Source organism: Mycteria americana, chromosome 1, assembly GCF_035582795.1.
Source record: "Mycteria americana isolate JAX WOST 10 ecotype Jacksonville Zoo and Gardens chromosome 1, USCA_MyAme_1.0, whole genome shotgun sequence".
Lineage (NCBI taxonomy): Eukaryota > Metazoa > Chordata > Aves > Ciconiiformes > Ciconiidae > Mycteria > Mycteria americana.
The window spans coordinates 202,262,052-202,285,251 of NC_134365.1; the positions used below are offsets into that span (position 1 = coordinate 202,262,052).

General features: G+C 43.6%; 1 protein-coding gene across 3 annotated transcripts in view; it reads left to right on the forward strand.

Moving 5' to 3' along the window:
• Window positions 1–2,924: 2,924 nt before the first annotated feature.
• ZDHHC20 (zDHHC palmitoyltransferase 20) overlaps window positions 2,925–23,200 on the forward strand; it is a 49,739-nt gene continuing 29,463 nt past the window's right edge. The window contains exons 1-2 of one of the 3 annotated variants that reach the window (XM_075490921.1): window positions 2,925–3,184; window positions 22,680–22,706. In XM_075490921.1, the coding sequence (XP_075347036.1) occupies window positions 3,067–3,184; window positions 22,680–22,706 (145 nt within the window). In that variant the 5' untranslated portion in view covers window positions 2,925–3,066. The remainder of the gene's footprint in view (window positions 3,185–22,679; window positions 22,707–23,200) is intronic. The other 2 variants (XM_075490919.1, XM_075490920.1) reach the window with 2 other exon arrangements.

Sequence of the window (23,200 nt, forward strand, 5' to 3'; positions counted from 1 at the left end):
ATGAGATTTAAAATTACACACACACACCCTACACCCCCCTGCTCCCATCTTCCTGAGTTTAGCTGAGAGCATTTCAATATCAAATGAATTTAGGACTGTTAAATGTCAGATGTGCCCATACCTTCTATATTGTTTCCATGATGTTTGCCAGGCAGTATGCCAGGCAAGTTTTGCCAGGCAGGCAGTACAGAAGAGGCACTTTGCATGTAGTCCAGAATAATTAATTTCTGACATTCCATATTTCTGACATTCCTAATTTCATCCCATAATTTAGAGAATTAATACCAGATTTTGTTTGGATATGCTCAGTGGCCCAAACTAACCTGCAGCATATATAGGCTGATATAACTGCATCCCTCTAGTATCACTTTGGTTGCAAAGGTACCACGCAGACTCCATGCAACTTCTGCACCTGCCCCATATTGTGCTCCAATCAAAAAAATTAATTTATTTGTTCCATTTTTTTGTTCATTCCACACCCCTTCAAAGGTAGAATTGGTTACTTCTGAGAGGATTATTAACAAATATTCATTACTAGGACACCAAGCATTTAAATTTGTTCCTATTGTCTTGAGGCTAAATGTTAAAACTCCCTTGAGAAGTTTCCCTTGAGGGAAAGCACATGCCAGTAGCTGTTGCATGTTTTTACGCCTTTAACAAACAGAATGAAGATTAGAGGAGGTGGAATACTTTAACAATACTCCTGATGTGCTAACCAGCATATCAGCCCAAGATTTTCCTAGCTCATGTTAAATCCAAACTGCTCTATCCTTGTTAGTACTTCTCTAGAGTGACTACTCCCCATGACCAAGATGCCATCCACCTAACCAGTCACTCCTCCCACGCCTTCCAGCTCTCCGTTAGGAATGGGCCAGACCAAGCTGTTCCACCAGCTCTTTCCCTCTCCTGTAGTCCCTTTCTTTAACAGCCCTTGCATTACTACGTACAATTTTGCAACTCCCTTCCTTACCGTCCTGATCCTGCTCCCATGTTCTAGCATGCTGTCCTGCTTTCGGCTGGGATAGAGTTAATTTTCTTCCTAGTAGCTGGTATAGGGCTGTGTTTTGGATTTTAGTATGAGAATAATGTTGATAACACACTGATGTTTTAGTTTTTGCTAAGTAATGTTTACACTGGTCAAGGACTTTTCAGCTTCCCGTGCTCTGCCAGGTGCACAAGCAGCTGGGAGGGGGCACAGCCAGGACAGCTGACCCCAACTGGCCAAAGGGCTATTCCATACCATATGACGGCATGCTCAGTATATCAACTAGGGGGAGTTGGCCGGGGGCAGCAATCGCTGCTCAGGGATGGGATGGGCATCGGTTGGCAGGTGGTCAGCAGTTGTATCACTTGTTTTTTTCCTGGGTTTTGTTCCTCTCTCGCTCTCTCATTGTTTTCCTTTTCATTACATCCCCCCCCCCCCCCCCCCCCAATTATTAAACCGTTCTTATCTCAACCCACAAGTTTTCTTACTTTTGCTCTTCCAGTTCTCTCCCCCATCCCACCAGGGGGAGGGTGAGTGAGCGGCTGTGTGGTGCTTGGTTGCCAACTGGGGCTAAACCACAACACATGCCCATACACTTAGAGTTGATCCCAAACTGATCTCCATCTTTCTATGGTCCCTGGGCACATCTCCCTGCTCCACTGTTGTTCTGTGTATGTCAAGATCAGAGCTCACTGCTTCCTTCCTCTGCTTGAACACCCCGATGGACACACCACACGCGCACCTTTCCCCACACACGGGCTGCTGCCGCTTGGGCATTTGTCCAGGGCATCCCCTCCCTGTTAGCTGTTAGAGGCTCACAGCCTTCTGAATCCCCGATCACCCGCTTAGGGCTTTTTCCATCATCTCATCAGCAGGCAAGGCCATAATAATTGCCCCCGCCTTCCGTCAAGTCAACCCTATCGCCCTCACCACCCACTTACCCTCTTCGCACTCAAAAGGACTACGTGGTCCCAAAGCCCGGGTTCTGCCCTCCCACACCAGCCGCCCCCTTGCTGTTTTTTCCAAGCCTTCTCCTTTCGGGACACCCCTCTCCCCATGCTGCACTTCGGGGCTGTTAAAGCCTCACCCCTCGCCCTGTGGATTTTACCATTTCAGCTGCTCCCGGGGCCGGAGAGCTTCCCCACCGCCGGGGCTCCCGGCACCGCAGGGCGGCTCCGGCCCCGGCCCCGGCCCCGGCGGTCCCTCCCGCCGCCACCAGGTGGCGCCGGAGCCCCGCGGGAGCCGCCGGGGCCGCGCCGCTGCCGCGCCGCCGCCGCCTGAGGCCGGGGGAAGCGCACCCGGCACAAGCACCCTCCGGTTTTGAAGAGAAAAGGGGCTTTTGTCATGCCACGGGCTGTTCCAGCCCCGGGATCTCCGGCGACAGTAATGCTATAGTCAGGCTAAAAGTTTCAAGCATTAAAAACGTCCACGTTAAAGAGGATCAGCCCCGCAAAGCAGCGCCTGTGGCGCTGCCTTTCCGGAAGGTCGTGGTGCTCCCCGCAGTTGTTCAGAAAGCAGCATAGTAAGTTATTTATAAATAAACATTGCCGCATCCAACAAGCTATTTGAGCCCTGTAAGTACACAGACTTGGGGAGCAGGAGGAGGTAACAGCCCCGCAAGGCCCCGGGTATGGCTGCCCGGACCCGTCCCGGCGCCTTTGTACCCACGATGGCTGGCACCGACCCGCCCGCCCGGCCAGGACAGTAAAAGAGCAACGCTGAGGTTTAAGACTGTATTTTATGGCTGGAGGAGGATCCCGCCCAGAAACGGCTCCGCCGGTGCAGGGTGAAACCCCCCACGACCGACCCGCCCTGTGAGAGCGGGACTCGCTCACCTCCCTCCCGGCGGAGGGCGAGGGGCGGGCGGCGGCAGCGGAACGCTGAGGCGTTTGGGTGCCCGCGGGAAGGAGGCGCTGGCGGACGCCGGGGCCGCCCCTCTCCCGCCCACTGCGGCCCGCCCAGGGCCTGCCCGCCCGCCCGGGGCCGGCTCCGCAGCGGCGGCCGTAGTTGCAGCCGCCGCCGCTGCCGCCGCTTGTTGCAGCGCCGGCGCCGATGCCTCCTGCGGCGGCCCGGCAGGGAAGATGGCGCCGTCCCACGTCCTCAAGTGTTGCCAGAAGGTGCTGGCCTGGGTGCCCGTGGCCTTCATCGCCCTAGTCGTGGCCTGGTCCTACTACGCCTACGTGGTGGAGCTGTGTGTGTGTGAGTGGACGGGGACGGTCGCGGGCGCCGGGAGCTGCCAGCCGGGCGGGGAGGACCCCTCACCACCCGCCTCCTCCGGGGCTGCCTTCTCCCCTGCGCCCCGGCGGGATTTCCTTTCCCCTCGCCTGTCTCAGGCTTTCCTTCAGGCGGGCGAGAGGAGAGACACCCCCCCCCCGCCTCAGGCGCTCTCTCTCCGGGGCCGGGTTTACCTGTTGTCCCCCCGCCTCAGGCGCCCTCCCGGGACCGCGGGCAAGGACGGCGGGAGCCCGCCCTCAGGTGCCTCATGGCGGCGGGGTCCCGGCCCGCGGTCGTCTGTGGAGAAGCGAGGGACGAGGACGGGAGAGAGGAGGCCCAGGCGGGGGTCCGGGGCGCTTCGTTTGGGGACAGGCCCCTCGGGGAGGCGGGTGAGGGGCAGAGACCCCACAAGGGCTCCGTGGGGGCTGGTGGAGCCCCCGTGGGCTCTCTGCCCCTCATGTCTCCCCGGGAGAAGTTTCCTCTCTCTATTTTTCTGCTATTAAGCCGTCTTCCTGATGTATCAAACAAGTCTTTGACCACCTTACGGGTGTATTTATTCTCCCCCCGTCCCCTTCTAATTAAGAAGCCCAGTGTCATTGAAGCATAGTGAGCTGAAAATATCCCGCTTAAGCGGGCAGGGGAAAGGATTTAGGGCTTATGGGGTTTTGTCAGGCCGCGTCAAGGCTTTCTGGACGACGGCTCAGCGTTATGTAAATCTGACTTGCAGGCAGTGTTGGTCAGGATGATATTTACCCTTTTCTGTCTTCAGGGGGAAACTTCAGTTCAGGAGGATGTTGGCTTCTCCAGGCAGGGTAAACGGAGGGGCGCAGTGATGCACAGTATTTGTCAGACTTGGTAAAACTTGGAAGCAGCATAGGAAAACTAAGGAATGTGTAACTGAGCATTTGATGCGTTTAAGTAAGGAAGCTGAAATGAAAAGAAAAACCAAAAATATGAAGAACTATTTTAAAGCTACATATAGGTCTACCTAGTGTCTGTATGTCCTTGTACTTCTTACTATTTGTGTAAAATATGTGCTTTGATATCCCTAGCTGGAAATAAAAGACTTGCATATACTTTATATCTGGGCAAACTTGTGAAGACATCCTTCCATAAGAAATAATCAGTTACTTTTTTTCTGCAAGACTTAGGTTTTTGGATAACTTTTCTGAATGCCCATGGTATTTCACAGCCTTTTGTGTTAGCTTTACATGTGTGAACTGGAACATAAACCACAGGCAAAAAGTTATTTGGACTTAAAATAGTAGAAATATAGTTGTAAAATAATGCTTGTTGAGATATGACATGAAATGTGACATGCGAGTTGCAAATATGTCAGTGTATCCAAACTTGCCAGACTGCTATGGTTTAGTAGTCTGTTTGTGTGAGTAAATAGTACTGGTTTTCTGGGAAAATCATGCTTAAAACTATAAAGACTTGGAACTAAATTTTAGACAGTCTTTAATACTGGCGGTCTGGGGCATTGGTAGTTGTTACAGTAGTCCTGAGAGGGGCTGTGTGAGGTTATAGACTCACGTTTTACAGGTGCAACATGAAGGTTTTCTGTACCCATTACAGTCTGACCAGTATGACAAAAGGCAGATTAGGGCTATGTGTTTCTTCTCTTAAGCAAAGAACAAAACCTCAGAGATTAAGAGACTTGCCGAGGGTCTCACAGGTGGTCTCTGGCCAAATTGGGAACAGAACCTCGACCTCCCAAGCCCCAGCTCTGTGTCTTGATCACAGAGTGGGTCAGGGCTGGGTGCTGGTGAATAATTTCTCCTTCGCAGCCATAGAGAAGCTGCAAAGAGCCCTTCTGAGTTCATTAGGGTTTAATTTGTGTGAAAATTATTGAAAGGGTTGGCTCCTGTTTATGCGAGAACTTTCACATCTATAAATCTGGTTTCTAGACATCTGGTACTTCTTGCTCACAAATCGGCTTTATTCTTAGTGTCTGCACATACAGACTATTAAAAAGTTATTGTTTAATAAGAAAATTACTTACTGGTTTTTATTACTGTTACTGAATTTTACAGTTGTTACCTGTCTAAATCATACTTCGTGACCAAGGATTTTATTTTTCTGTGAGCTTTTTCTGTTGTGAGTTTTGGTTTGGGGAGTTTTTTGTTTGTTTGTTTTTAACCTGTTGAATTTTGTTTACACTCTTGATAAAAGGTCATCTCATCAAGGGAGAGGAAAAGGGGTTTGTGTTTGGGGTTGGTGCTTTGGTTTTTTTTTCCTTTGTGTGCTTTTCTTTTACACTGCAGTTGAGTTCAAACCAGCATAGAGAGAATTTATAGTGGAATACAGGATTTTCTGTTTCTCTTGGCAGGTATGTTTACTTTCTCCCGGTGCTCCTTATGTTTTATTTTGGTTTGAGAACTACTGCACTGTGAAGAAGAGCAAGGATGTGCCTTTAGTGCACGGCTAACGAATGAGGTGATGCTGGCTTCTGCAGATGTTCACATATGGCGGGTGCAGAAGCAGGGCTTATGGCTTATTGCACTTCTGTGGCTTTGGCAAAGGGCACAATATGCAGCTGACGTGTGCCTCAGTAAAGGAAAGACAGATGGAGGAAAGGAAGCTTTAGAAAAGAGGAGATACAATAGAAAATTTCAAGTCAATACTGACAGTGAAAGAGAAATTGAAACCCCACAGACACCAGTGTTTTTTCAAAGGTTATTCTTAAAGAATAGGTAACTTAAGATGTGAAGCTAACAAGGAAACAGGAAGAGAGAAAGCCTTCATTCCCCCAACTATTTCTTCTTCTTGGTTTTTATTTTTATCCTTGTTGTCCCTGCTCATGTATTAAAGTTAGTAGATCAAGTGGGAAGCCAAGCTTAATGTAGTATCATAAAAGATTCCTAATAAAGTAGAAGATGATAGCGTAAAGTTGGGGCTGCTTCTTTCACATCACCCTTTTCCTTTGAGTTTTGTTTCTCTGTGCTGCTTGCCCCACCCTCCTTCGCTGAGGTGCTCACGTATTGCTCAATGTCTTGCTTTTGGTGTCTAATGGACTCAGCCTTGCTCTGTAATGCACTGCTAGTATGTATTTACTTGGTTATGCCTCTTCTATAACCCTAAATTATATTGCTTACATACTGGCTGTGATCACTGAGGAGGACTGGTGTGGGTAAGATGAAAGGAGATTGATGAGCTAGTCTATTGTTTTCCTCCTGTGGAAGCTGCCAGCATTGTTTTATCTCTCTGAAGCGTTGCTGTTGTATGCTGGTGAACACTGGCTTATTTAGACCACTATTGCTGTGTAGTTGTGATTGATCCCGTAAGTTAGTGGAAAAAATCTGTGAACATGTGTAACTGAAGGAACTGCAAAAGACTCGAGGCAACATCTCGCTCATGGTTTTTTTTAAATCTTTTGAAGTGGAAAAAATGAATGAACACTTTCTTACTAGATTATTTCTTCTTTTCACATATAACTTGCCCAGAGCTCTGTTTGCAAGAAAGCACACCTAGAAATACATACAGGATGTTGTAAAATAGCTTTTCATTAGTTTAAAACCATTTCATGTGTTCCTCCTTGTTATCAAAATGTGTTTTGCTTTTAACATTGCTTTTGTAAACAATGGCTATATTATGCTGTTAGTGACTTGAACTGATTGTGTCTGCTTACCACATCCCTCAGAAGCTCAGAGAGAGCAGAGCTCTTCTCTTGTGGTTTGTTTTCACTTATGGCTGACTTCTATCTTATTACCTATCCCAAACGTTTTTGTAGATGACCAGCTGTAATACAGACTGGCTAGACGATGGTCAGAAGACACTGTTTTGACACGCATAGTAGGAGTTGGTGGGTGAAGCCAGGCTGTTTCCTACAGGCAACCCTTTTGCTAAAACACTAGCAGAATTTGGTAGTGTGGTCTGCACTGGGAAAAAGAGAAAGAAGTTAACTTTGGCTGAGCTGTTTGCAGATCTTAACTAAGGTGTACTGGCTGGTTTTATATTAAAAAAATAATTAAAAATCTATAGCAAGAACTATATGTTCTGAAAAGCACAGTCCTGGCTCTTCTCCTGGGCTGAGAGTTGTAAGGAGAGTGGCTTGTTTTATGGATTTACTAGTCTTGTAAATGTATGAGTGTTTTCATGCCAAAGTGTGGAAAAATGTGATTTTGAAAGCTACAGGAGTAACTAGTTGTGTGTTCTTTTCATAGCATCTACTTCCAGAAAGGTTTGCTTTTTTTTAATAGTGTAATGTCCAATGTGTCTAAAATCCTGCCAAACAAAGCAGTTTGTAATTTAGAATACATAACTTCATGTTAATGGTACAAATTGAACTCCTTACTGTTCCAGGAGACTGCAATAGCTCTTGCCAGTAGGGAGATAGCTCTGATTTTCCCAAAGCACAGTCCACATGAGAAGCACATGGTGATCTGCTGTAATGCTCCCATTTGAAGAGTCTGTTGCATAAACAGAGAGAAGGTAATTCCATCTGCCTCCTCCAGAAGAAATCTCTACTGAAAATGCTAATGCAGTAGCTATCAAGCAATGGCAAGGTGATATTAACAGCAGTGTGTCAGTAACTTCTGATTTCCAACTCCAGAAAAAGCTAAAGTATCAGCACTGAAGTACAACATTTGCATGTTAAGCATGCAAAAAGCATTCCCGAAGGAAAAGAGGGTTACCTTTCAAGAAAAGGAACAGCAAATTAAAAAAGGTTAGATCATTAGTAACAGTTAACTATGTTTATGTGCCTCTCATGAATTTCAAAATAAAGAAGTTGAACTGCTTTGGATGCACTTAGTTGTGTTGTAGTGTCTGGGCTCAAGCGTGCATATTACCATCTTAAATAAGAACCTTTTCTGTTATTATAAATAAGTAGAATTCCTGTTGAGCTGCTCAGACTGGATACAAATGTATTGGAAAACTAGATGCTTAGCTTGAGTAGAAAAATTATCTATGTTCTTATATGGTGCTTTGCACTGTATTGGTCATATTAGTTTATAAGGATGGGTGGGCATGTGCCCTTTATATGGCATGAAATCTGCTCTCTTGGCAGTCCTCTAATGAAAAATGTTCCAAGAGCAACAGAACTAGTCAGCCTGGTTTCTTGGGGAGTTGTCTTGTGTCTGCTCTTCCTACTCTTCTGCCAGCAGGAGGACACCATCGCTCTTCTCCCTCCCAGCCTTCTATCTGCAGTGCCCACCCCAGCCCTCCGTCATCAGTTTTCCCCTGTATCTGCTAAACCATTCCTGACAGCTCTGCAGTAGTTGGCATCTTTCTTTGATCCCTAGTTACTATTTGGTCAAAAAGAAGTGTGGTGCGCTGGCCAGTTTGGCGTTGCTTAGCTTGCCAGGGGGCCAGGCAGAAAATGAGCACCTGAGCTCACAGCAGCTATTTCCTGCAGGGAGTGTGCGCTTGTGTCTCTTCTACCCATGCAACAGCTTTGGTGAAACTTACTGGCATGTATTTAGTGTGATACCTCCGCCGAGCTTCAAAACTTGGCCAAAATTGGTCCATGGGCAGGGTGGCTTTGGAGTAGGGGAGGGAAGAGGCTTAGGGAAAGCAGGGAGCTCAGCACAAGTATCTGAGCCGAAGCAGGAACTCTTGCTTGTGGTGTTACTCTTTTGTTGTAGCTGTGATCACTCGTTGCTGCAGCACTTCCTGATTGCCTTTTAGATATCGACCATAAAGCTTTTGTTCTTGGTTTGAAAGGGCTTAGATAGTATGAGTATTTAAGGTTATGAAGAATAACTTCTCTCAAATTTTTCTCTGGTAGCAACAGTAGGAGCTTTCTGTATGCCTTTAGAGTTAGAACAGTGAACTAAAAAGTTACTTTCATTTTTAATCAGGGGTTTTATGTTACTTCATCACTTACTAGTCTCCCAGTTTTCCTACAAGACATTATGGGTAAAAGGACCAGAATTTCAAGTACATGTTTTCAGTAGACATTGCTTTGAGGTCATTGATCCTCTGCATACTGTGAACTTCAGGTTCTGCTGTCTATTGAAATTTAAATAATTAAAACTTTGTACTCTAGCAGCTCATATTTTTATGAGTTAATGTAGACGTGCTTTCCATAGTCAAAGAATTTACAGTGTTACAAACGTGGGTATCTGAGCTGAGTTCTTGTACACCTGCAGCAGGTGAAACACTTGGATGGCACTGTACCTGCTTTTACTTTTGGAACTTAAGACTGCCTGTGAGGGGAAGATGGGAGTAGGAGGAGTCCTAGTTATCTGTCTAAAATTGTGTCTGTAAATACTGAGGGTTCATGGGGTTCATTTTTCATGCATTCAATATGTCAGTGTTTATCTAACTCTTTTTGTTCAACAGTCTTCTACAACTGGTAAGAGTTCATGCTGGTTTAACATGTACTTTCCTTACAAGTGTTATAAACTATAGGTTCCTGGGTTTCCTCAAACAGCTTTTATGGAGTTTTCAACTTGGTTGTGAACTCCTCCCCGCGCAGTGCATATTCTTCCTGTAACAGGACAAGAATATCCATTTTTCTCTCGCTAGTATGTATGAAATTTAGTAGAAACATTTGAGAAGTAACCCCAGGCCACTTTTCTGTGTGAGCTGAATCTCCACCAAGGTGAATCAGGTATAAAAGGGATAATGAGATCACAGCAAATACATTTGCTCTTTTAGCCAATTCCCCAATATTACCTCCTTCTGCTGTCACTAAATAGTTTCCTGTAGGATGTGCTTAACTCCTCCTGCCCTGGGTCAAGAAAAAAACCTGGACTTTTCCTCCTCTTCTGCTCTAACCCCCCCCCCCCATCCTCAGTGGAGTGCCTCCTACGTAACCTTTGACTGTCTTCTCTTATCTGTGCTAAAAATCAAGTTCCTCCTCTGCAGCATTTCAAGCCTCTGCTTTTCCTTTTTTTGAAAGACCAAATGGCTCATCCGTTCCTTATTCATGTTCCCTTTTGACTATTAAAATTGTCATACGAGCTTGTCGAAGAGTACTGGATCACAAGAACAGCATGCTTTGCCTTTGCAGTTTCCGCAGCGCTCTCTCTGATGCTATATATGGTGCCGCATTGTCTTAAATGTGAAGCACAGAACCATTTTAATCATATGATTTACAGAGAGATCAAGTGAGGGTTTTATGCAGGGTTTTTTTTGTTTGTGGTATTTCAGTCGTGCATCCTGATGTGTGTTTGTCTCCAGAGTGGGGAATTTTTATGCATCTCTTGTGAAGTGCTAAGCAGGGAGATAGCTCTTTTTTCTTTTTGGGGGTTTTTTTGTTTGGTTGGTTGGTTTGGGGGTTTTTTTAGACTATTTGGGACAAAAAAATTTAGAGATGGAAGTAATAATTCATCTGGAATTAGGCAAGCTGCTGCTGCAGAGAGAATGAAACAAAATTTAGATTAAATTTAAGTAACCTTGAGAGGAACAGACATGGTTTGTCTGAAGCAACCTAAACAGACAGTTATTTTATAAGCTAGTTTGCAGTTGTCTGTGGTAGACTTAAAACTTATATTAAGTGCCTCAGCTACTGTCTTGTCATAGTGTGAATGCAGAGAACCTGTTATTGTACTGTTCTTCTTGACAAGTAGTCATTGCTTCTAGGTTTGTCAAGTTTGGATTAAAAAAAACAGAAGTGTAAGAGAAGTATTTCCACAATGCTAGGATCGATGGTACCTTAAGGCTTTCACGTCTATGGGTTTATGACATGCAGATTTACCCCAACATTGCAAAGGAGCACAAAACAGAGCAAAACTTGGTTTCTGTTCTGTTTTGAAAAATCCTATGTAACTAACATGCAGATTTTTTTTCTAGTATCCGGAAAAGGATGCTAGTTGTGCCTAGGATTTTTGTGGAGATCTTTTGTGTGTGTAAATTTTTATCAGTTTAATCTATTGCTCCTTAAGTTTCATGGGGTTTTTTTTACATAATTATATATTTAAAAAGCTTGAGTTCAGCCTAGTAATTGCATACAGAGATAATTACTTGCTGTGTTGCAGGGTAGATACCTGCTGAGATAAAGCTAAAGCAGCAACTGGTGCAGAGGGCAGGTTTGAACTTTTTTAATAATTCTTAATTTAGACAAATTATGAATTTAGACAAAGAGAAGCTTAAAGACCATTGAGCACTAGGTTCAGGTATTTTCTTTCTTTTTGTGTGGCTCTCTTTAATTGACATTCTCAAACTTGTAAAGATCTTATGTTTCTCCCTTCTTCCCACACTTGCAGAGCCACTTGGGACACCCTGTTGCCAAGAAGCTGTTAGGAGTGGAAACAGGGATCTGTTTGCCATCAGAAACGATGGTCTGGGAGAGCCGTTGGGCACATACAGGGCATCAGGAGCTGTGCTGCCATGCCTCAGCTGCTGGGTTTGTGATAGTCTCCTTTCCTACTGTGACAGTGCTCTCCTCTTGCTGCACAGCTTCTCTGGAGTCTTTAGACAAGTGGCTGCACCTCCTGATCCCCTCCTGGTTCATGTTTCTGTGTGGCTTCTCAGGAGGCAGCAGGTTTAAGGGTCTGGGTCACCTTGCACTTAGTCGTAGGTGTTTAGAAGTAATCGCTTTCCTGATCTAACTTTCCATCACTCTGTGTGGTTCCTCACTTATGTGTTAAGCCAGTGGCAATAATTTCTTGTTCTTCACAAACATTATTTCCCACCAGTGTACCACTCTCCAGTACTTCACCTGCAAATGTAGATATTCTTGCAACTGTATTATGAAACATGATATCCTAGGAAGATGACAGCAAAAGTTAATTCTCTTAGTAGGTGTCATGCATACATCAACCTCTACTCGTTTCTTGCTAGGCAGTTTGCCAGTCTTGCTGTGTTACATCCAGTGCTTTGCCATGGGAGCCCTAATGCATCTCTGAGGTGTAGTAGGCAGTACTGTTTCTTCCCTTGTCACACGTTGCGTTAGGATTTATAGTATTTCAGCTGACCTTTTTACAGAGTCCTGAATTAATGCTTTCCAAGAATATGTGGTGAACTGTCAGCAGGCAGGTGAGCTCTGAGTATTTTATTTATTTTTTTATTGGAAGCAATATTTACTGAATGAGAGCTATATGGATGATAGACTATGCTCTTTTGTATGCTTGCCTCTGTTTACTCTGCAGTACTTTCTAAGTTTTAGTATAGATCTTCTGGAGTATCCAGAAATCCCTTTGCAGTGGCTCATGCAGTCTTCGTGCTGTCACTTTTCCATGTTCCTAAGTGGGCTGGTAGTTAAATGAGACCTGGTGCAGCAAAAACATGTCCTTCTGATCCTGTCCTCTAGCCAAACTTTCTGTCCTGTTGTTCCTGATGTTTTTTCCCCTCTGCAGCACCTGGTTCTTTTGTTACGTTCCTGGGGAGTCGCTGGTTATGTCTTCCTTTTTGCAAAGAAACTAGAGGAAGTAGCTTTAGCTACATTCAAGGTTTGTCCCAAGATATTTCAGTCCAAGTAAGGTTTAATGAGTGACATTTTGTTTTGCAAGAAGAACAAGCAGCAAAGCTTCCAGCATCAAAAGATGGCAGCATTTCTTATCAACCAATTTGATGAGCCATATATGGACGGATTCTCTAAATCACCACAAGGAGTCTTTGCACCTTTGTTTATTCCATTATTATTTTTATTATTAAAATACTTAAGTATTAAGTATTTATTAATATTTATAAGTCTGGTATGTTAAAGACATGAATTCCCCACTATTAAACTTTCCCACAACTAATAGACATGTTTTTAAATGACATGTTTTTCAAAACAAAACTTCCTTAAAGGGCTCTATTCAAAAGCTTGGCTTACTAGTATCTTGATGGAAGTTCATGTAAATTACATTACTGGCTGCTACGTTGCTAATGTGTTGCTGGCAGAAAATTAGGTCTTCTCATAATAGGTAGTTTCATATTTAATCTCAGGTGGCAAATACCAATCAAACCTGGCCAGTGCTATAGACAAATTGAACTTAAAACTTCGTTTGAGGAATCCAGTGACCTAATGCATGAGAGGTCAGAAATCAAACTTGCTGGGCAGTTTGATTTCTCCCATTACCCGATAAACTTGGCAGCAGCAAAATCCTTCTCTCAGAAAACAGAGTGCCTAATACTTTGTAATGAGGTTTACAAGGAGGTTTTTATCCACGGAGTTTTGCAAGGAGATTTTATCCTAACATTTGAGGAAACACTTGTTGCAAGCAGGGTCAGTAAGTAAGTAAGGAGACAGCTGATTTTGGAAGAGTCTGAAGCCAAATGCAACGAAGGGTACCTGATTAACAAAGTGGATCCCTACCATCTGCTGATAGTCCTCACCGCTGGGCGATGGTTCCTATTTGCAGGTCACAGCAGCTGCGTCTGGAATTTTTGTTCCTCAGGAGCTGACACCTCTGCTCTCCTGCTGTCATACCTCACAGCTGTATGGAATAGCTAAATAAAGACTGTCACTCTATTTTTATCTGTCTAGAGTAGAAGTAAATGGACTTACTAGCAGCTTCCTGAGCCATAAGACACTCAGCTTTGAGTGACCTTAATATTCAAGGCAGGTATTGACTAGCAGTCACAACCACGAATTTGTGAAGAGTGTTCTTTTATTGAAAAGAAATGGTAACTCCTTAATTACCTGAAAAATTCTGTTACAAAACTGAATGGTATGTTGTTGTTTTTTGGTTGGGTGGGTTTTATTGTTTGTTTTGGTTTTTTACTTTAAATATATTGATGGTTTCTAGTATTACCTGCAGAACACCTAATCTTGTGCAGCGTGTATAAGAACTCCGTAAAACGTATGATACTAGCACTCTGTCAACACCAGCTGATTATCCTGTTTGTCTCTCCTATCTCTTGCAAGTGTCCTAGTAGTGTCTTAACTACAGAATCACTGGAGGTACTCCTAACACAAAAAGCCCTTTCACATATCCAGATACTTGAGTGTAGCGTTACTATGAGCTTGATCTGGCCAGCCTGAGTGTAAATACCCCTCCTTCAAATGTAAAGGTAATTAATTAGTGGTGTGGACATAAGCTAGCTCCACTCAGATGCTTCTCAGTTTCCATGCCTTTCTGCCAATTCTGTTTTTTCCTGTTCCTCCGATGTGCCAGAGGGAGCGCAGCTTGCTGACTCGTGCAAGTAAGAGCTCTCTTTGTCTTTCAAGAAGAAACCAGACTTTCTTTTGGCTGTGTCTGATAGCTTAAAGGCAATATTGGAAACAATTTATGCGCAGCACTTCCAAACTACTGAGCGATAAAGCTGTTATTGTTACAATAAAGTAGAATTTTTGGGAAAGAACTGAATGAAGAAAGTCCAATAATTCGAGTAAGCAGCTGAGGAAAGTGTGTAGAAATAATGCTAGGGTTTAAAATCCATCAAAATGTAAATAGAATGAGCAGTGGCAATAGTGATTAAATAGCTGAAGAAAATCAAGTTACATTAGGTTTCTTTGGGCAATTACGGTAAATTGGAAGTGAATAGTGCTTCTCAGGGAGTAGGGCTTTTCAGGGACAACAAACCTGGTATGTTGCTGCAGCTGAATGCTAACTTCATATGCAGAAAAAGCCTTTAGTTATTTGGGCTGATACATTTCTTGATACATTATGGTTCTTAGCGGACACAAGTGTGGGACTGTGAGGTTAAGACCTGGCAACACATCCTCCTGCATGCTAACCAAGTGTAACTCTTAGTTTTGAAATTATTTAAAACATGCAGGCACCCTCAGTGAGAAGACCATTGGGAGACCTTTGGTATAACTTTCAGGAATATTTTGTAGAGGCAGAGGTGAGGAGCCATCTGTAGGATTTTGTGGGTTCCAGAAGTCAGCTGCCTTCGTAGCTGTGTTTTTGAACTGGGAAGTGGTAGCATAGAACTTACGGTTCCCAGAATATACGGCAGAAATCTTTTCAGTTGTCAGAGCTTAATTCATCGCTGAATGTAACTCAGTACCCAAGGAGTATCTTGCATTGATTATGCTAATTTCTGCTGTAGCCCTGTTTGTATTTATGCACGTACTCTCTGCATTGAGGCTGAAAAGACCTTGGCTAAATAAAAAACTCCTTTATTATTGGGATAAGAGAATGTTTTCTGGGCAGCAAGCCTCTGACTGCTCTAAATTACTTGTTGTAGGGAAAGAATTATGTTAATATTGTTTTAACCATACAACAAATCATAACGATGGCTGGTAACAAATAACAAAAAAGGTCTGCAGCGCAGCTTGAACTGCCTTATTTGAAATATTAATTCATTTTACCTGTCCCTGTGATAATGCTTCTTTGAATCCTGTAGCAATGGGCATGGCGATCATGAACATAGAAAATCTGGTGGCCATAAAAAACAGAGTATCCCCCTTGCAGCAAGGTGTCTCTTCCCTGGCTGCGTTTTCTTCCTCCATTCTCCTCCCACCCCAGATTTCTCCTCCCCACACACTCCCTGCAGTGCCTTGAAGGCATCATCTTGTGATCACTTGAAGTCACAGAGTAGCTCACTCAAGTGGTGTTGCTGTGCACAGTGTGTGTGAGGAGTTTGGGCTCTAGCTCATGTGCTTGTGGAAATGGCTGCACTGCTTTAAAGCATCAGTGGCCCTGGCAGGGTTTACTTTTCCCTCTCATGACTGACTGTGCATAGCCCAGGACAGCGAGAGGTCATTCACTGCCATTCACCCTTCATCACTGCAATTCCCTGCTGTTTGTGGTCACTCAAAGTTGCCTTCATTGGTAGCTCAAACTTGACCTGAAGTGTCTGGGAAGGCAAGTGCTTGCTTTTGCTATGTTTGTCTGCCATAGGGGAGTGGGTAGATGGTTAAGAGGGGTAACTTCATACACCCCTGCAGCAAGAGTTGTCCACCACAGGTTGTGCCTCTGAAGCATTGTGTTAGACCTGGGCGATGGTGCACCCGTGCTGCAGACCAACCCCAGGCAGTGCTACTGCTGCAGCATGCAGTGTGGCAATGCATGCTTCTTCATGCCAGTGCAGCACGAAGGCCTGTGGAGCCACCTCTCCTGCCTCACCGTTCTATAAAACGTTACTTTCTGAATTACCTGGCAGTGCATTGTGGGGAAACCTGTGTCCTATTCCTGGGGATCTGGAGTAAAAAAACTACATCAATCTAGCACCATATGAAGATAAAAGTTCTAGGTTCATATGGCTCAAATTTCTGCAGAGGACATTCATTCCAGCTGGTGGCAAGTCATGTGTGCAATTCCTGGGCCCCCATAGCCTTTCAGCAGGGACCTGGCAGCGTGTTCCTGCGTTGGCTTTTGGCTACGTGATGCTGTCAACTCAGTCGTCTTGAGTCATTTGTCTAAAAACAACTCCCTGCTGCTTAGGGAGGAAAGCGCCTAGTGGGTGCCTGCCAGTCAGGAAATAAGAAATAGCTCAGTGTGGAAAGGTCACAGAATTACAGCTTTTAGAGAACAGTGGATAGGTGCTAAGGTGCTTCATGCTCTGGCACTGCCCTGTATCAGAAGTCAAATGAGTATTTGCTCAAGGAAATTCACACACTGTCTGTCCCACTTGTGTCAGTAAGTAATGTTTCTACCATATTCTTGTGAATGATCAAGGTCTGCATTTGCAAATGGGAATTACGTTACCATGAATCTAAGTTATCCTTTCAATTAAATGCCATTCTCTGACCAAATGAAAAACTTGGGATAATGTCAGTGGTGCTTGCCTTTGGAGATAGGGTAGTGCCTGTGGGGAGTTTCTGTTGAGTTTCAGTACTGGTAACTTCTGGAAATATGTATGTGTGTGTATATATATTTTAACCCTTTTCCTTAAAAACTGAGAAAAGTTAAGGCTGTACATCTGGTGAAGGGGTGCAATTGCACATTTATCACTCTTTCTTCCCACCCATGAGGAATGTCAGCCAAAATGTGAATGTTACTCTTGAGATTCGTGGAAAGGCTGTAATACCCGAAGTATGACTCCTGCTAGGAGCCATCGTGGGAGGGGACAGGGGGGAATAAACATAGCACATCAGTAACAAGATAGTTCTTTTCCTTTTCTATACTTCTACATTAGTTGCAGTTGAATTTCTTGCTCTGCAAGGAGCATATCTGGCTTTGATTGGAATATGCCTTTTAGGGGAGTAGGGAGATGTGATGTGTGGGTTTTGTAGACTTGTGGGGTTTTTTCTTCCAAGGTTGAAGGTGAATGTGTCATCTTCTAGCATGCCTCTTGCAAGGTCTTGGCAGATCATTCCACCTCTGTGCCTCAGAATAGAGAGATTTGGTTTTTTTCCTATTATGCAGTGATTTGGAAGGTGCTTGAACACTTCATAGCAATCCTGAAAATAAGCCTGAAACTGAAAGCAAACCAGCTCCCTAAACATACTTGTTCTTCCAAGATGTTCTGGGAGGTTTACTTGAGGCAGCTTTAAAAATTTTCCAAAGCTTTCTGAAATTTGCAGCTCTGTCAGTTTGTCCTCCAAGAAGAATTCTTCCAACAAATGACATTTTCCCCCGAGTCTCATTTGTTACACAACTAATGATGTCCCTATGTCTGCAGGATTGTTTCCTGTGATAATCTGTAGGCTTCCTCCTCTTTCATTCTTGTGACATAGGTGAGATGAAAGATAACAGACAACAATGGAGGGAGGAGTATCTAGAAAGAGGTGTAATGAACAACTGGGGTCATGAAGGAAAAAGTGTCTTTGCTGCCAGGAGTGATGCTAGGTGTCTAAATCAAAACTAAGACAACTTTTTCCTCTGTTAAAGTCAAATCTGGAATTTCTGCTTGTCCTCTAAGCTGACCAAGTTAAAAACTACATTTGAACCCAGCCTAATAAAAAGTTGTATTGTGTATTTTGGAGGTAGTATTCTGTAGAAAGTGAAACCACATGCTTAGTTTTGTGTGCTTCATATTGCAGTGACCCCAAAGCGTTGGGAGGTCCACTGTATAAGCTGCTCAGTGGTGCAGGACCGGCTAGCGGAGTGTATTGGGCCTGTACATCCCTGGATAAGCTGCAGCAGCATGAAGTTCAGTGTAGGCCTGTTTACCTCCCTTCACAGGCAGGCTTTGCTGAGCTCCTTCCTTAGTCGGACTGATTTTGGAAACCCTGAGGTAGCCAAGGTAAAGCTCTGCGCTGCAGTCAGACAGCCAGGACTCATTTACTTCGTTCAACTTGCTTGGTGCTGTAATGCTGAGATGTTGAATCCTTTGAAATTATGAGGCCATAGTGGAAACTCACTGTGTGTGTGAGCACGCAAGTGCCTTCTTCTGAGCTCTTTGAAGTGAACTGCAGCTTTCACTGTCTAGTCATATTTTTATCCTTCCTTAGCAATATCTTGCTAGAACTTTGTAAGTCTTCTCGAGAAACCAGAAACTTTATATTAAGAAGCCAATCCTAAGAATATTTTTGCTCTTATTTTTCCTTTTGTAGCTGAACAATAGACTGATATGGGGATATATTTTAAAAGCCTCAAAAGAACAGCTGTTTTACAATGGTTATGTTTCTGAAATATGGAGAGGTTTGTGCTGACTGCAGTGCTGAAGGCACTAACTTGTGCTGATACATCTAATCTAGTGTATAGTGCTGTTGCATCCTGAGGTTAACATATAAATCATATGAAGTGCTTATTTTGTTAAAAAAAAATCAATAAGCAAAAAGGCAGTGTGGCTTTTTCCCCCATACCCCAAACAAGAAATCATGTTTTAGAAATGTTTAAAGTGAAAATGGTATTAATTTAGCGGAAGGTAACGGCAGTATCGAAGTAGTTAGAAGCAGTAGAGGAGAAAAGAAATAGAGAGCTAAGCTTATAACTTAAAACTACAGGCCAGGAGTGGTGGGCCACAATGGTAATGTCTTGTTCTGTGGGGTTTTTTCCTGAACCAGAGTTCAAAAGCTAGAATTGATTTCTTGATGTTATAAAGCTGCTTGTTATATTGCCACCCTAGCAAATACTTAAAGGTCTGTTTTATGTAAAGATTAAATATTAACTTACTTAAAGGAAGGCTTCGCTTTGTAGTATAAAGATCCTGTAAAACTGTTGATTTGCTATTTGCTGAGTGAATTTGGACAATTAGTAGGATTGTTGTTCATTTAATCTATCTGACAGTGGGAATAACAACAGTGAAAGGGATAGAAACAGAAACACTTAACTTGCACAAACTTCTGAGGCCAAAGAGAACTGGCCATCTTTTAATTTTATTTCATTTGAGGATGATAAGACAGGATGAAAATCAGAAGTGTTTTGGTGTTGGCTGTTACCTCAAACTGCAGGAGTTTGCCGAACTAAAATTGTTCTGCACAGTCTAATAACTGCATTCTGACCTAAGGGACCTAGGTACGAAAGAGAAAATTATTTTCCTGGTGCTGTGAAGCTTTAATTAATTTTTATGAAGTTTATTTAGGGATCTTTTTGATGAAGTCTCACAGGTGATACAATCTTAGGCTTTTTTTTCTGCCTGTAAAGACTGTTCATTATTTTGAGTCTTCAAACATCAAATTTGGCTCACAATTCTGTTTTGTACCGAGAGCAGAAATGAGGCTACAGATTCTGGAGTGCTTTAACCAGAATTACTTACAAAAAATTTCCTGTAGTTTTATAGATAACGGTGTTCTCCCATCCCGTTAGAGGATAATTAAGAACTTTTTTATATTTCTTGTCTAGGGAAATACATGTTTGACACCATTTCCCACAGCATTCTCCTGGAGAAACTGGCCGCTCATGGCTTGGACAGGCATATGCTTCGCTGGGTAAAAAACTGGCTGGATGGCTGGGCCCAAAGAGTTGTGGTGAATGGAGTTAAATCCAGTTGGTCACAAGTGGTGTTCCCCAGGGCTCAGTATTGGGGCCACTTCTGTTTCATATCTTTACCAATGATCTGGACAAGGGGATCGAGTGCACCCTCAGTAAGTTTGCAGATGACACCAAGTTGTGTGGGAGCGTTGATCTGCTTGAGGGTAGGAAGGCTCTACAGAGGGATCTGGACAGGATGGATCGATGGGCCGAGGCCAATTGTATGAGGTTCAACGAGGCCAAGTGCAAGGTCCTGCGCTTGGGCCACAGCAACCCCATGCAACGCTACAGGCTTGGGGAAGAGTGGCTGGAAAGCTGCCTGGCAGAGAAGGACCTGGGGGTGTTGGTTGACAGCCGCCTGAATATGAGCCAGCAGTGTGCCCAGGTGGCCAAGAAGGCCAACAGCACCTTGGCTTGTATCAGAAATAGTGTGGCCAGCAAGACTAGGGAAGTGATCGTCCCCCTGTACTTGGCACTGGTGAGGCCGCACCTCGAATCCTGTGTTCAGTTTTGGGCCCCTCACTACAAGAGAGACATTGAGGTGCTGGAGCATGTCCAGAGAAGGGCAACGAAGCTGGTGAAGGGTCTGGAGCAGAAGTCTTATGAGGAGCGGCTGAGGGAGCTGGGGTTGTTCAGTCTGGAGAAAAGGAGGCTGAGGGGAGACCTTATCGCTCTCTACAGCTACCTGAAAGGAGGCTGTAGCGAGGTGGGTGTTGGTCTCTTCTCCCAAGTAACAAGCCATAGGACTAGAGGAAATGGCCTCAAGTTACACCAAGATAGGTTTAGGTTGGGTATTAGGAAAAATTTCTTCACCTGAAGGGTTGTCAAGCATTGGAACAGGCTGCCCAGGGAAGTGGTTGAGTCACCATCCCTGGAGGTATTTAGAAGACATGTAGATGTGGTGCTTAGGGATGTGATTTAGTGGTGAACTTGGCAGTGCTAGGTTAACAGTTGGACTTGATGATCTTAAAGGTCTTTTCCAACCTAAATGAGTCCATGTTTGTCCAGCTGTGTTTCCTTAAGATATATGAGGGGCCAAAGACAAAGCTTAATCTAAAGTACTTTTAGTATTTTTTTTTTTAAGTTGAGCAAACAACCCTACTCAGCAAGCTTGTTTTAATTTTCACTTTTTAAATTATTTTATCTTCTCCTTGTGTTATTGAAGAAGTTTTAACTGGAGAAATAACACATTAGTAAAATTTGAAGCAAAAACACTCACAGGATTTGCTTTAAAAATAATGTGACTTCTGTAGCATGAAGTAGTACTGAGACTGTATCATGACACAACCGGATCCATTCTTATATTTACATGCATACTTTGCAGGTAATTGTGTGCTTCAGGCCTGTTTTTCTGTGTGGATTGTGTCCCTGTTTCAGAAACATGGGAGGAGGATGTGCAAGTATGCATAACTAATATGAAATTAAGCTATTCTTTAGGATTGACCTCCTTTAGTTTGAAGCCAACTTTATTCTATTCTAAATGGTAATTTATTCCTTCTTTAGGTGGAAGGAACCGGAACCTCTTCCATTAACTTTGTAGAGGCTTCCATGGACAGATAGAGGGTGCAGAGTGGATATTTTAAGGAAGGGGGAGGGAGAGAAGTGGGGAGGGGCATGGGGGGGAAGCACGACACAACAAACAAACACACATCTGAACAAAAAGGGGCCATCTATACATTGAAATCCCACCTCATCTATACATTGAAATCCCACCTCATTATGTCTCTTGTTGACTATAAAAGAGGCATGGTTCCATAATATAGTTGCAGACCATTTTACTATAGATACCTGCAGTTAGGCGAGACACATGCCACCTCTGTGACCAAAGTCACCCTTCAGAAGGAGGTCTGCAATGCATGCTGAAGCCTTGCAGATTTAAGACTGTGCATCATGAAAAAGCTCTTTTGAACTGGCACGAAGACTGATGACTGAGAAATGTCAGAGCTGAGAGAGGAGACAATGTGGAGTCAGGTGAACTGCAGTAGGTACGGTGTGCTGTGTTAACCTTTTGCTCACGCTGATGATTGGAAGCTTAAATTTGCTGTATAAGATAAAGAGTTGGGAAAATATCCTTTCCTCACTGGATTTCAGAAATTCAGTGTCTACTGAAGAGATCATCCAGCAAGGGGAGTGATAAGAACAAAGTGAGCCAGTAAGTACAGCAGCTCTCTGTTCAGCATCTTACCTGAACTGATGAATGAAGTGTGAAGGTTTTGGAGAAGCCTGAGGGCAGGAGGATGTACTAGTCAGGCAGTATAAAAGGTAGATTTGAGCAATAGAATTTGCTGTTGGGATAAAAGGAGATGAGGATGTAGGAGAGAAGGAAGTGGAGAGGTTTTAACTATGCCTGAAGAATTTAGGTCAGGGGAAAAAAGTCAAAAATAGCATGTGACGGGAAGAGAGAAGCAGTGGAAAAAAAACTAAGAAAGGGAAGTAGGTTACATGTAACACAGTTCCACAGGGACTTCTGTAAGAACTTCTTTTATTTCATTTTCTGCTTTCCAGTGTTACACCTGTTAGCCTAGTTGTTGACATGCCTCAGAAAACTTTGCTAGGTGCATATCTGAAGGGGAATATGCATAAATTATGATCTAGTTAATGTCTGTGAAAAGGAGTGTGCTCACTTGGTTAGTGCAGGGAACTGGATCTCTTCAGCTCTTCCACTGACTCACCAAGCCTCAAGGGCTGACAGGAGGAATACTAACTCCTGTTTTACCCCAGAGGTGGGTAGGGAGGCTCTACTAACACCTGAAGTATGTTTTGGAGCAAGTCAGCTATCTCATATCTCACTTCTAGCCAAACTTCTGATTCAATATGGATTTACTTACCATATATCTTTTTTTTTTCTCTTCCAGTTACTATTTCTTCAACTGCAGAAAAAGGTAATTTTTTTTTTTAAGATGTGAATAGTTTTGTTGCACGCAAGTCTTAAGGGACATAGAATTTAAATGTACTCTTCTATGTATAAGCTCTGTGTAGCGAGTAGATTAGTGCTAAGAAACAAGGTAAATATTGTGAGGTTGAGTCTGTTTAGCTTCTAGTACCACAAGCTTGGGATGATGACAAGACCTGTGAGTAACGCAACTATGATTTAGGTTTGCAAATATTTTTAAATGGGTACCTTCTAAGAACAGAAAAAGAAGGGAGAAGGAACTGCAGCAGATCCACAAGTCCATTTTCTGTTTATTCCTGAACACACCCTGTGACCTGAACGACTTCTGGAAGAAGAATAATTGTTGTTCTACTGCTTGCTATCTTCGAAACAGCTTACCAAATTCTTCAGAACTCCATTCTTTAGGACTGGTTAGAAATGTGCAAAACACAACCATTTCAAAGGTGGCTGCACATTATAATTTTAAATTTCTAGGTCAAGTGG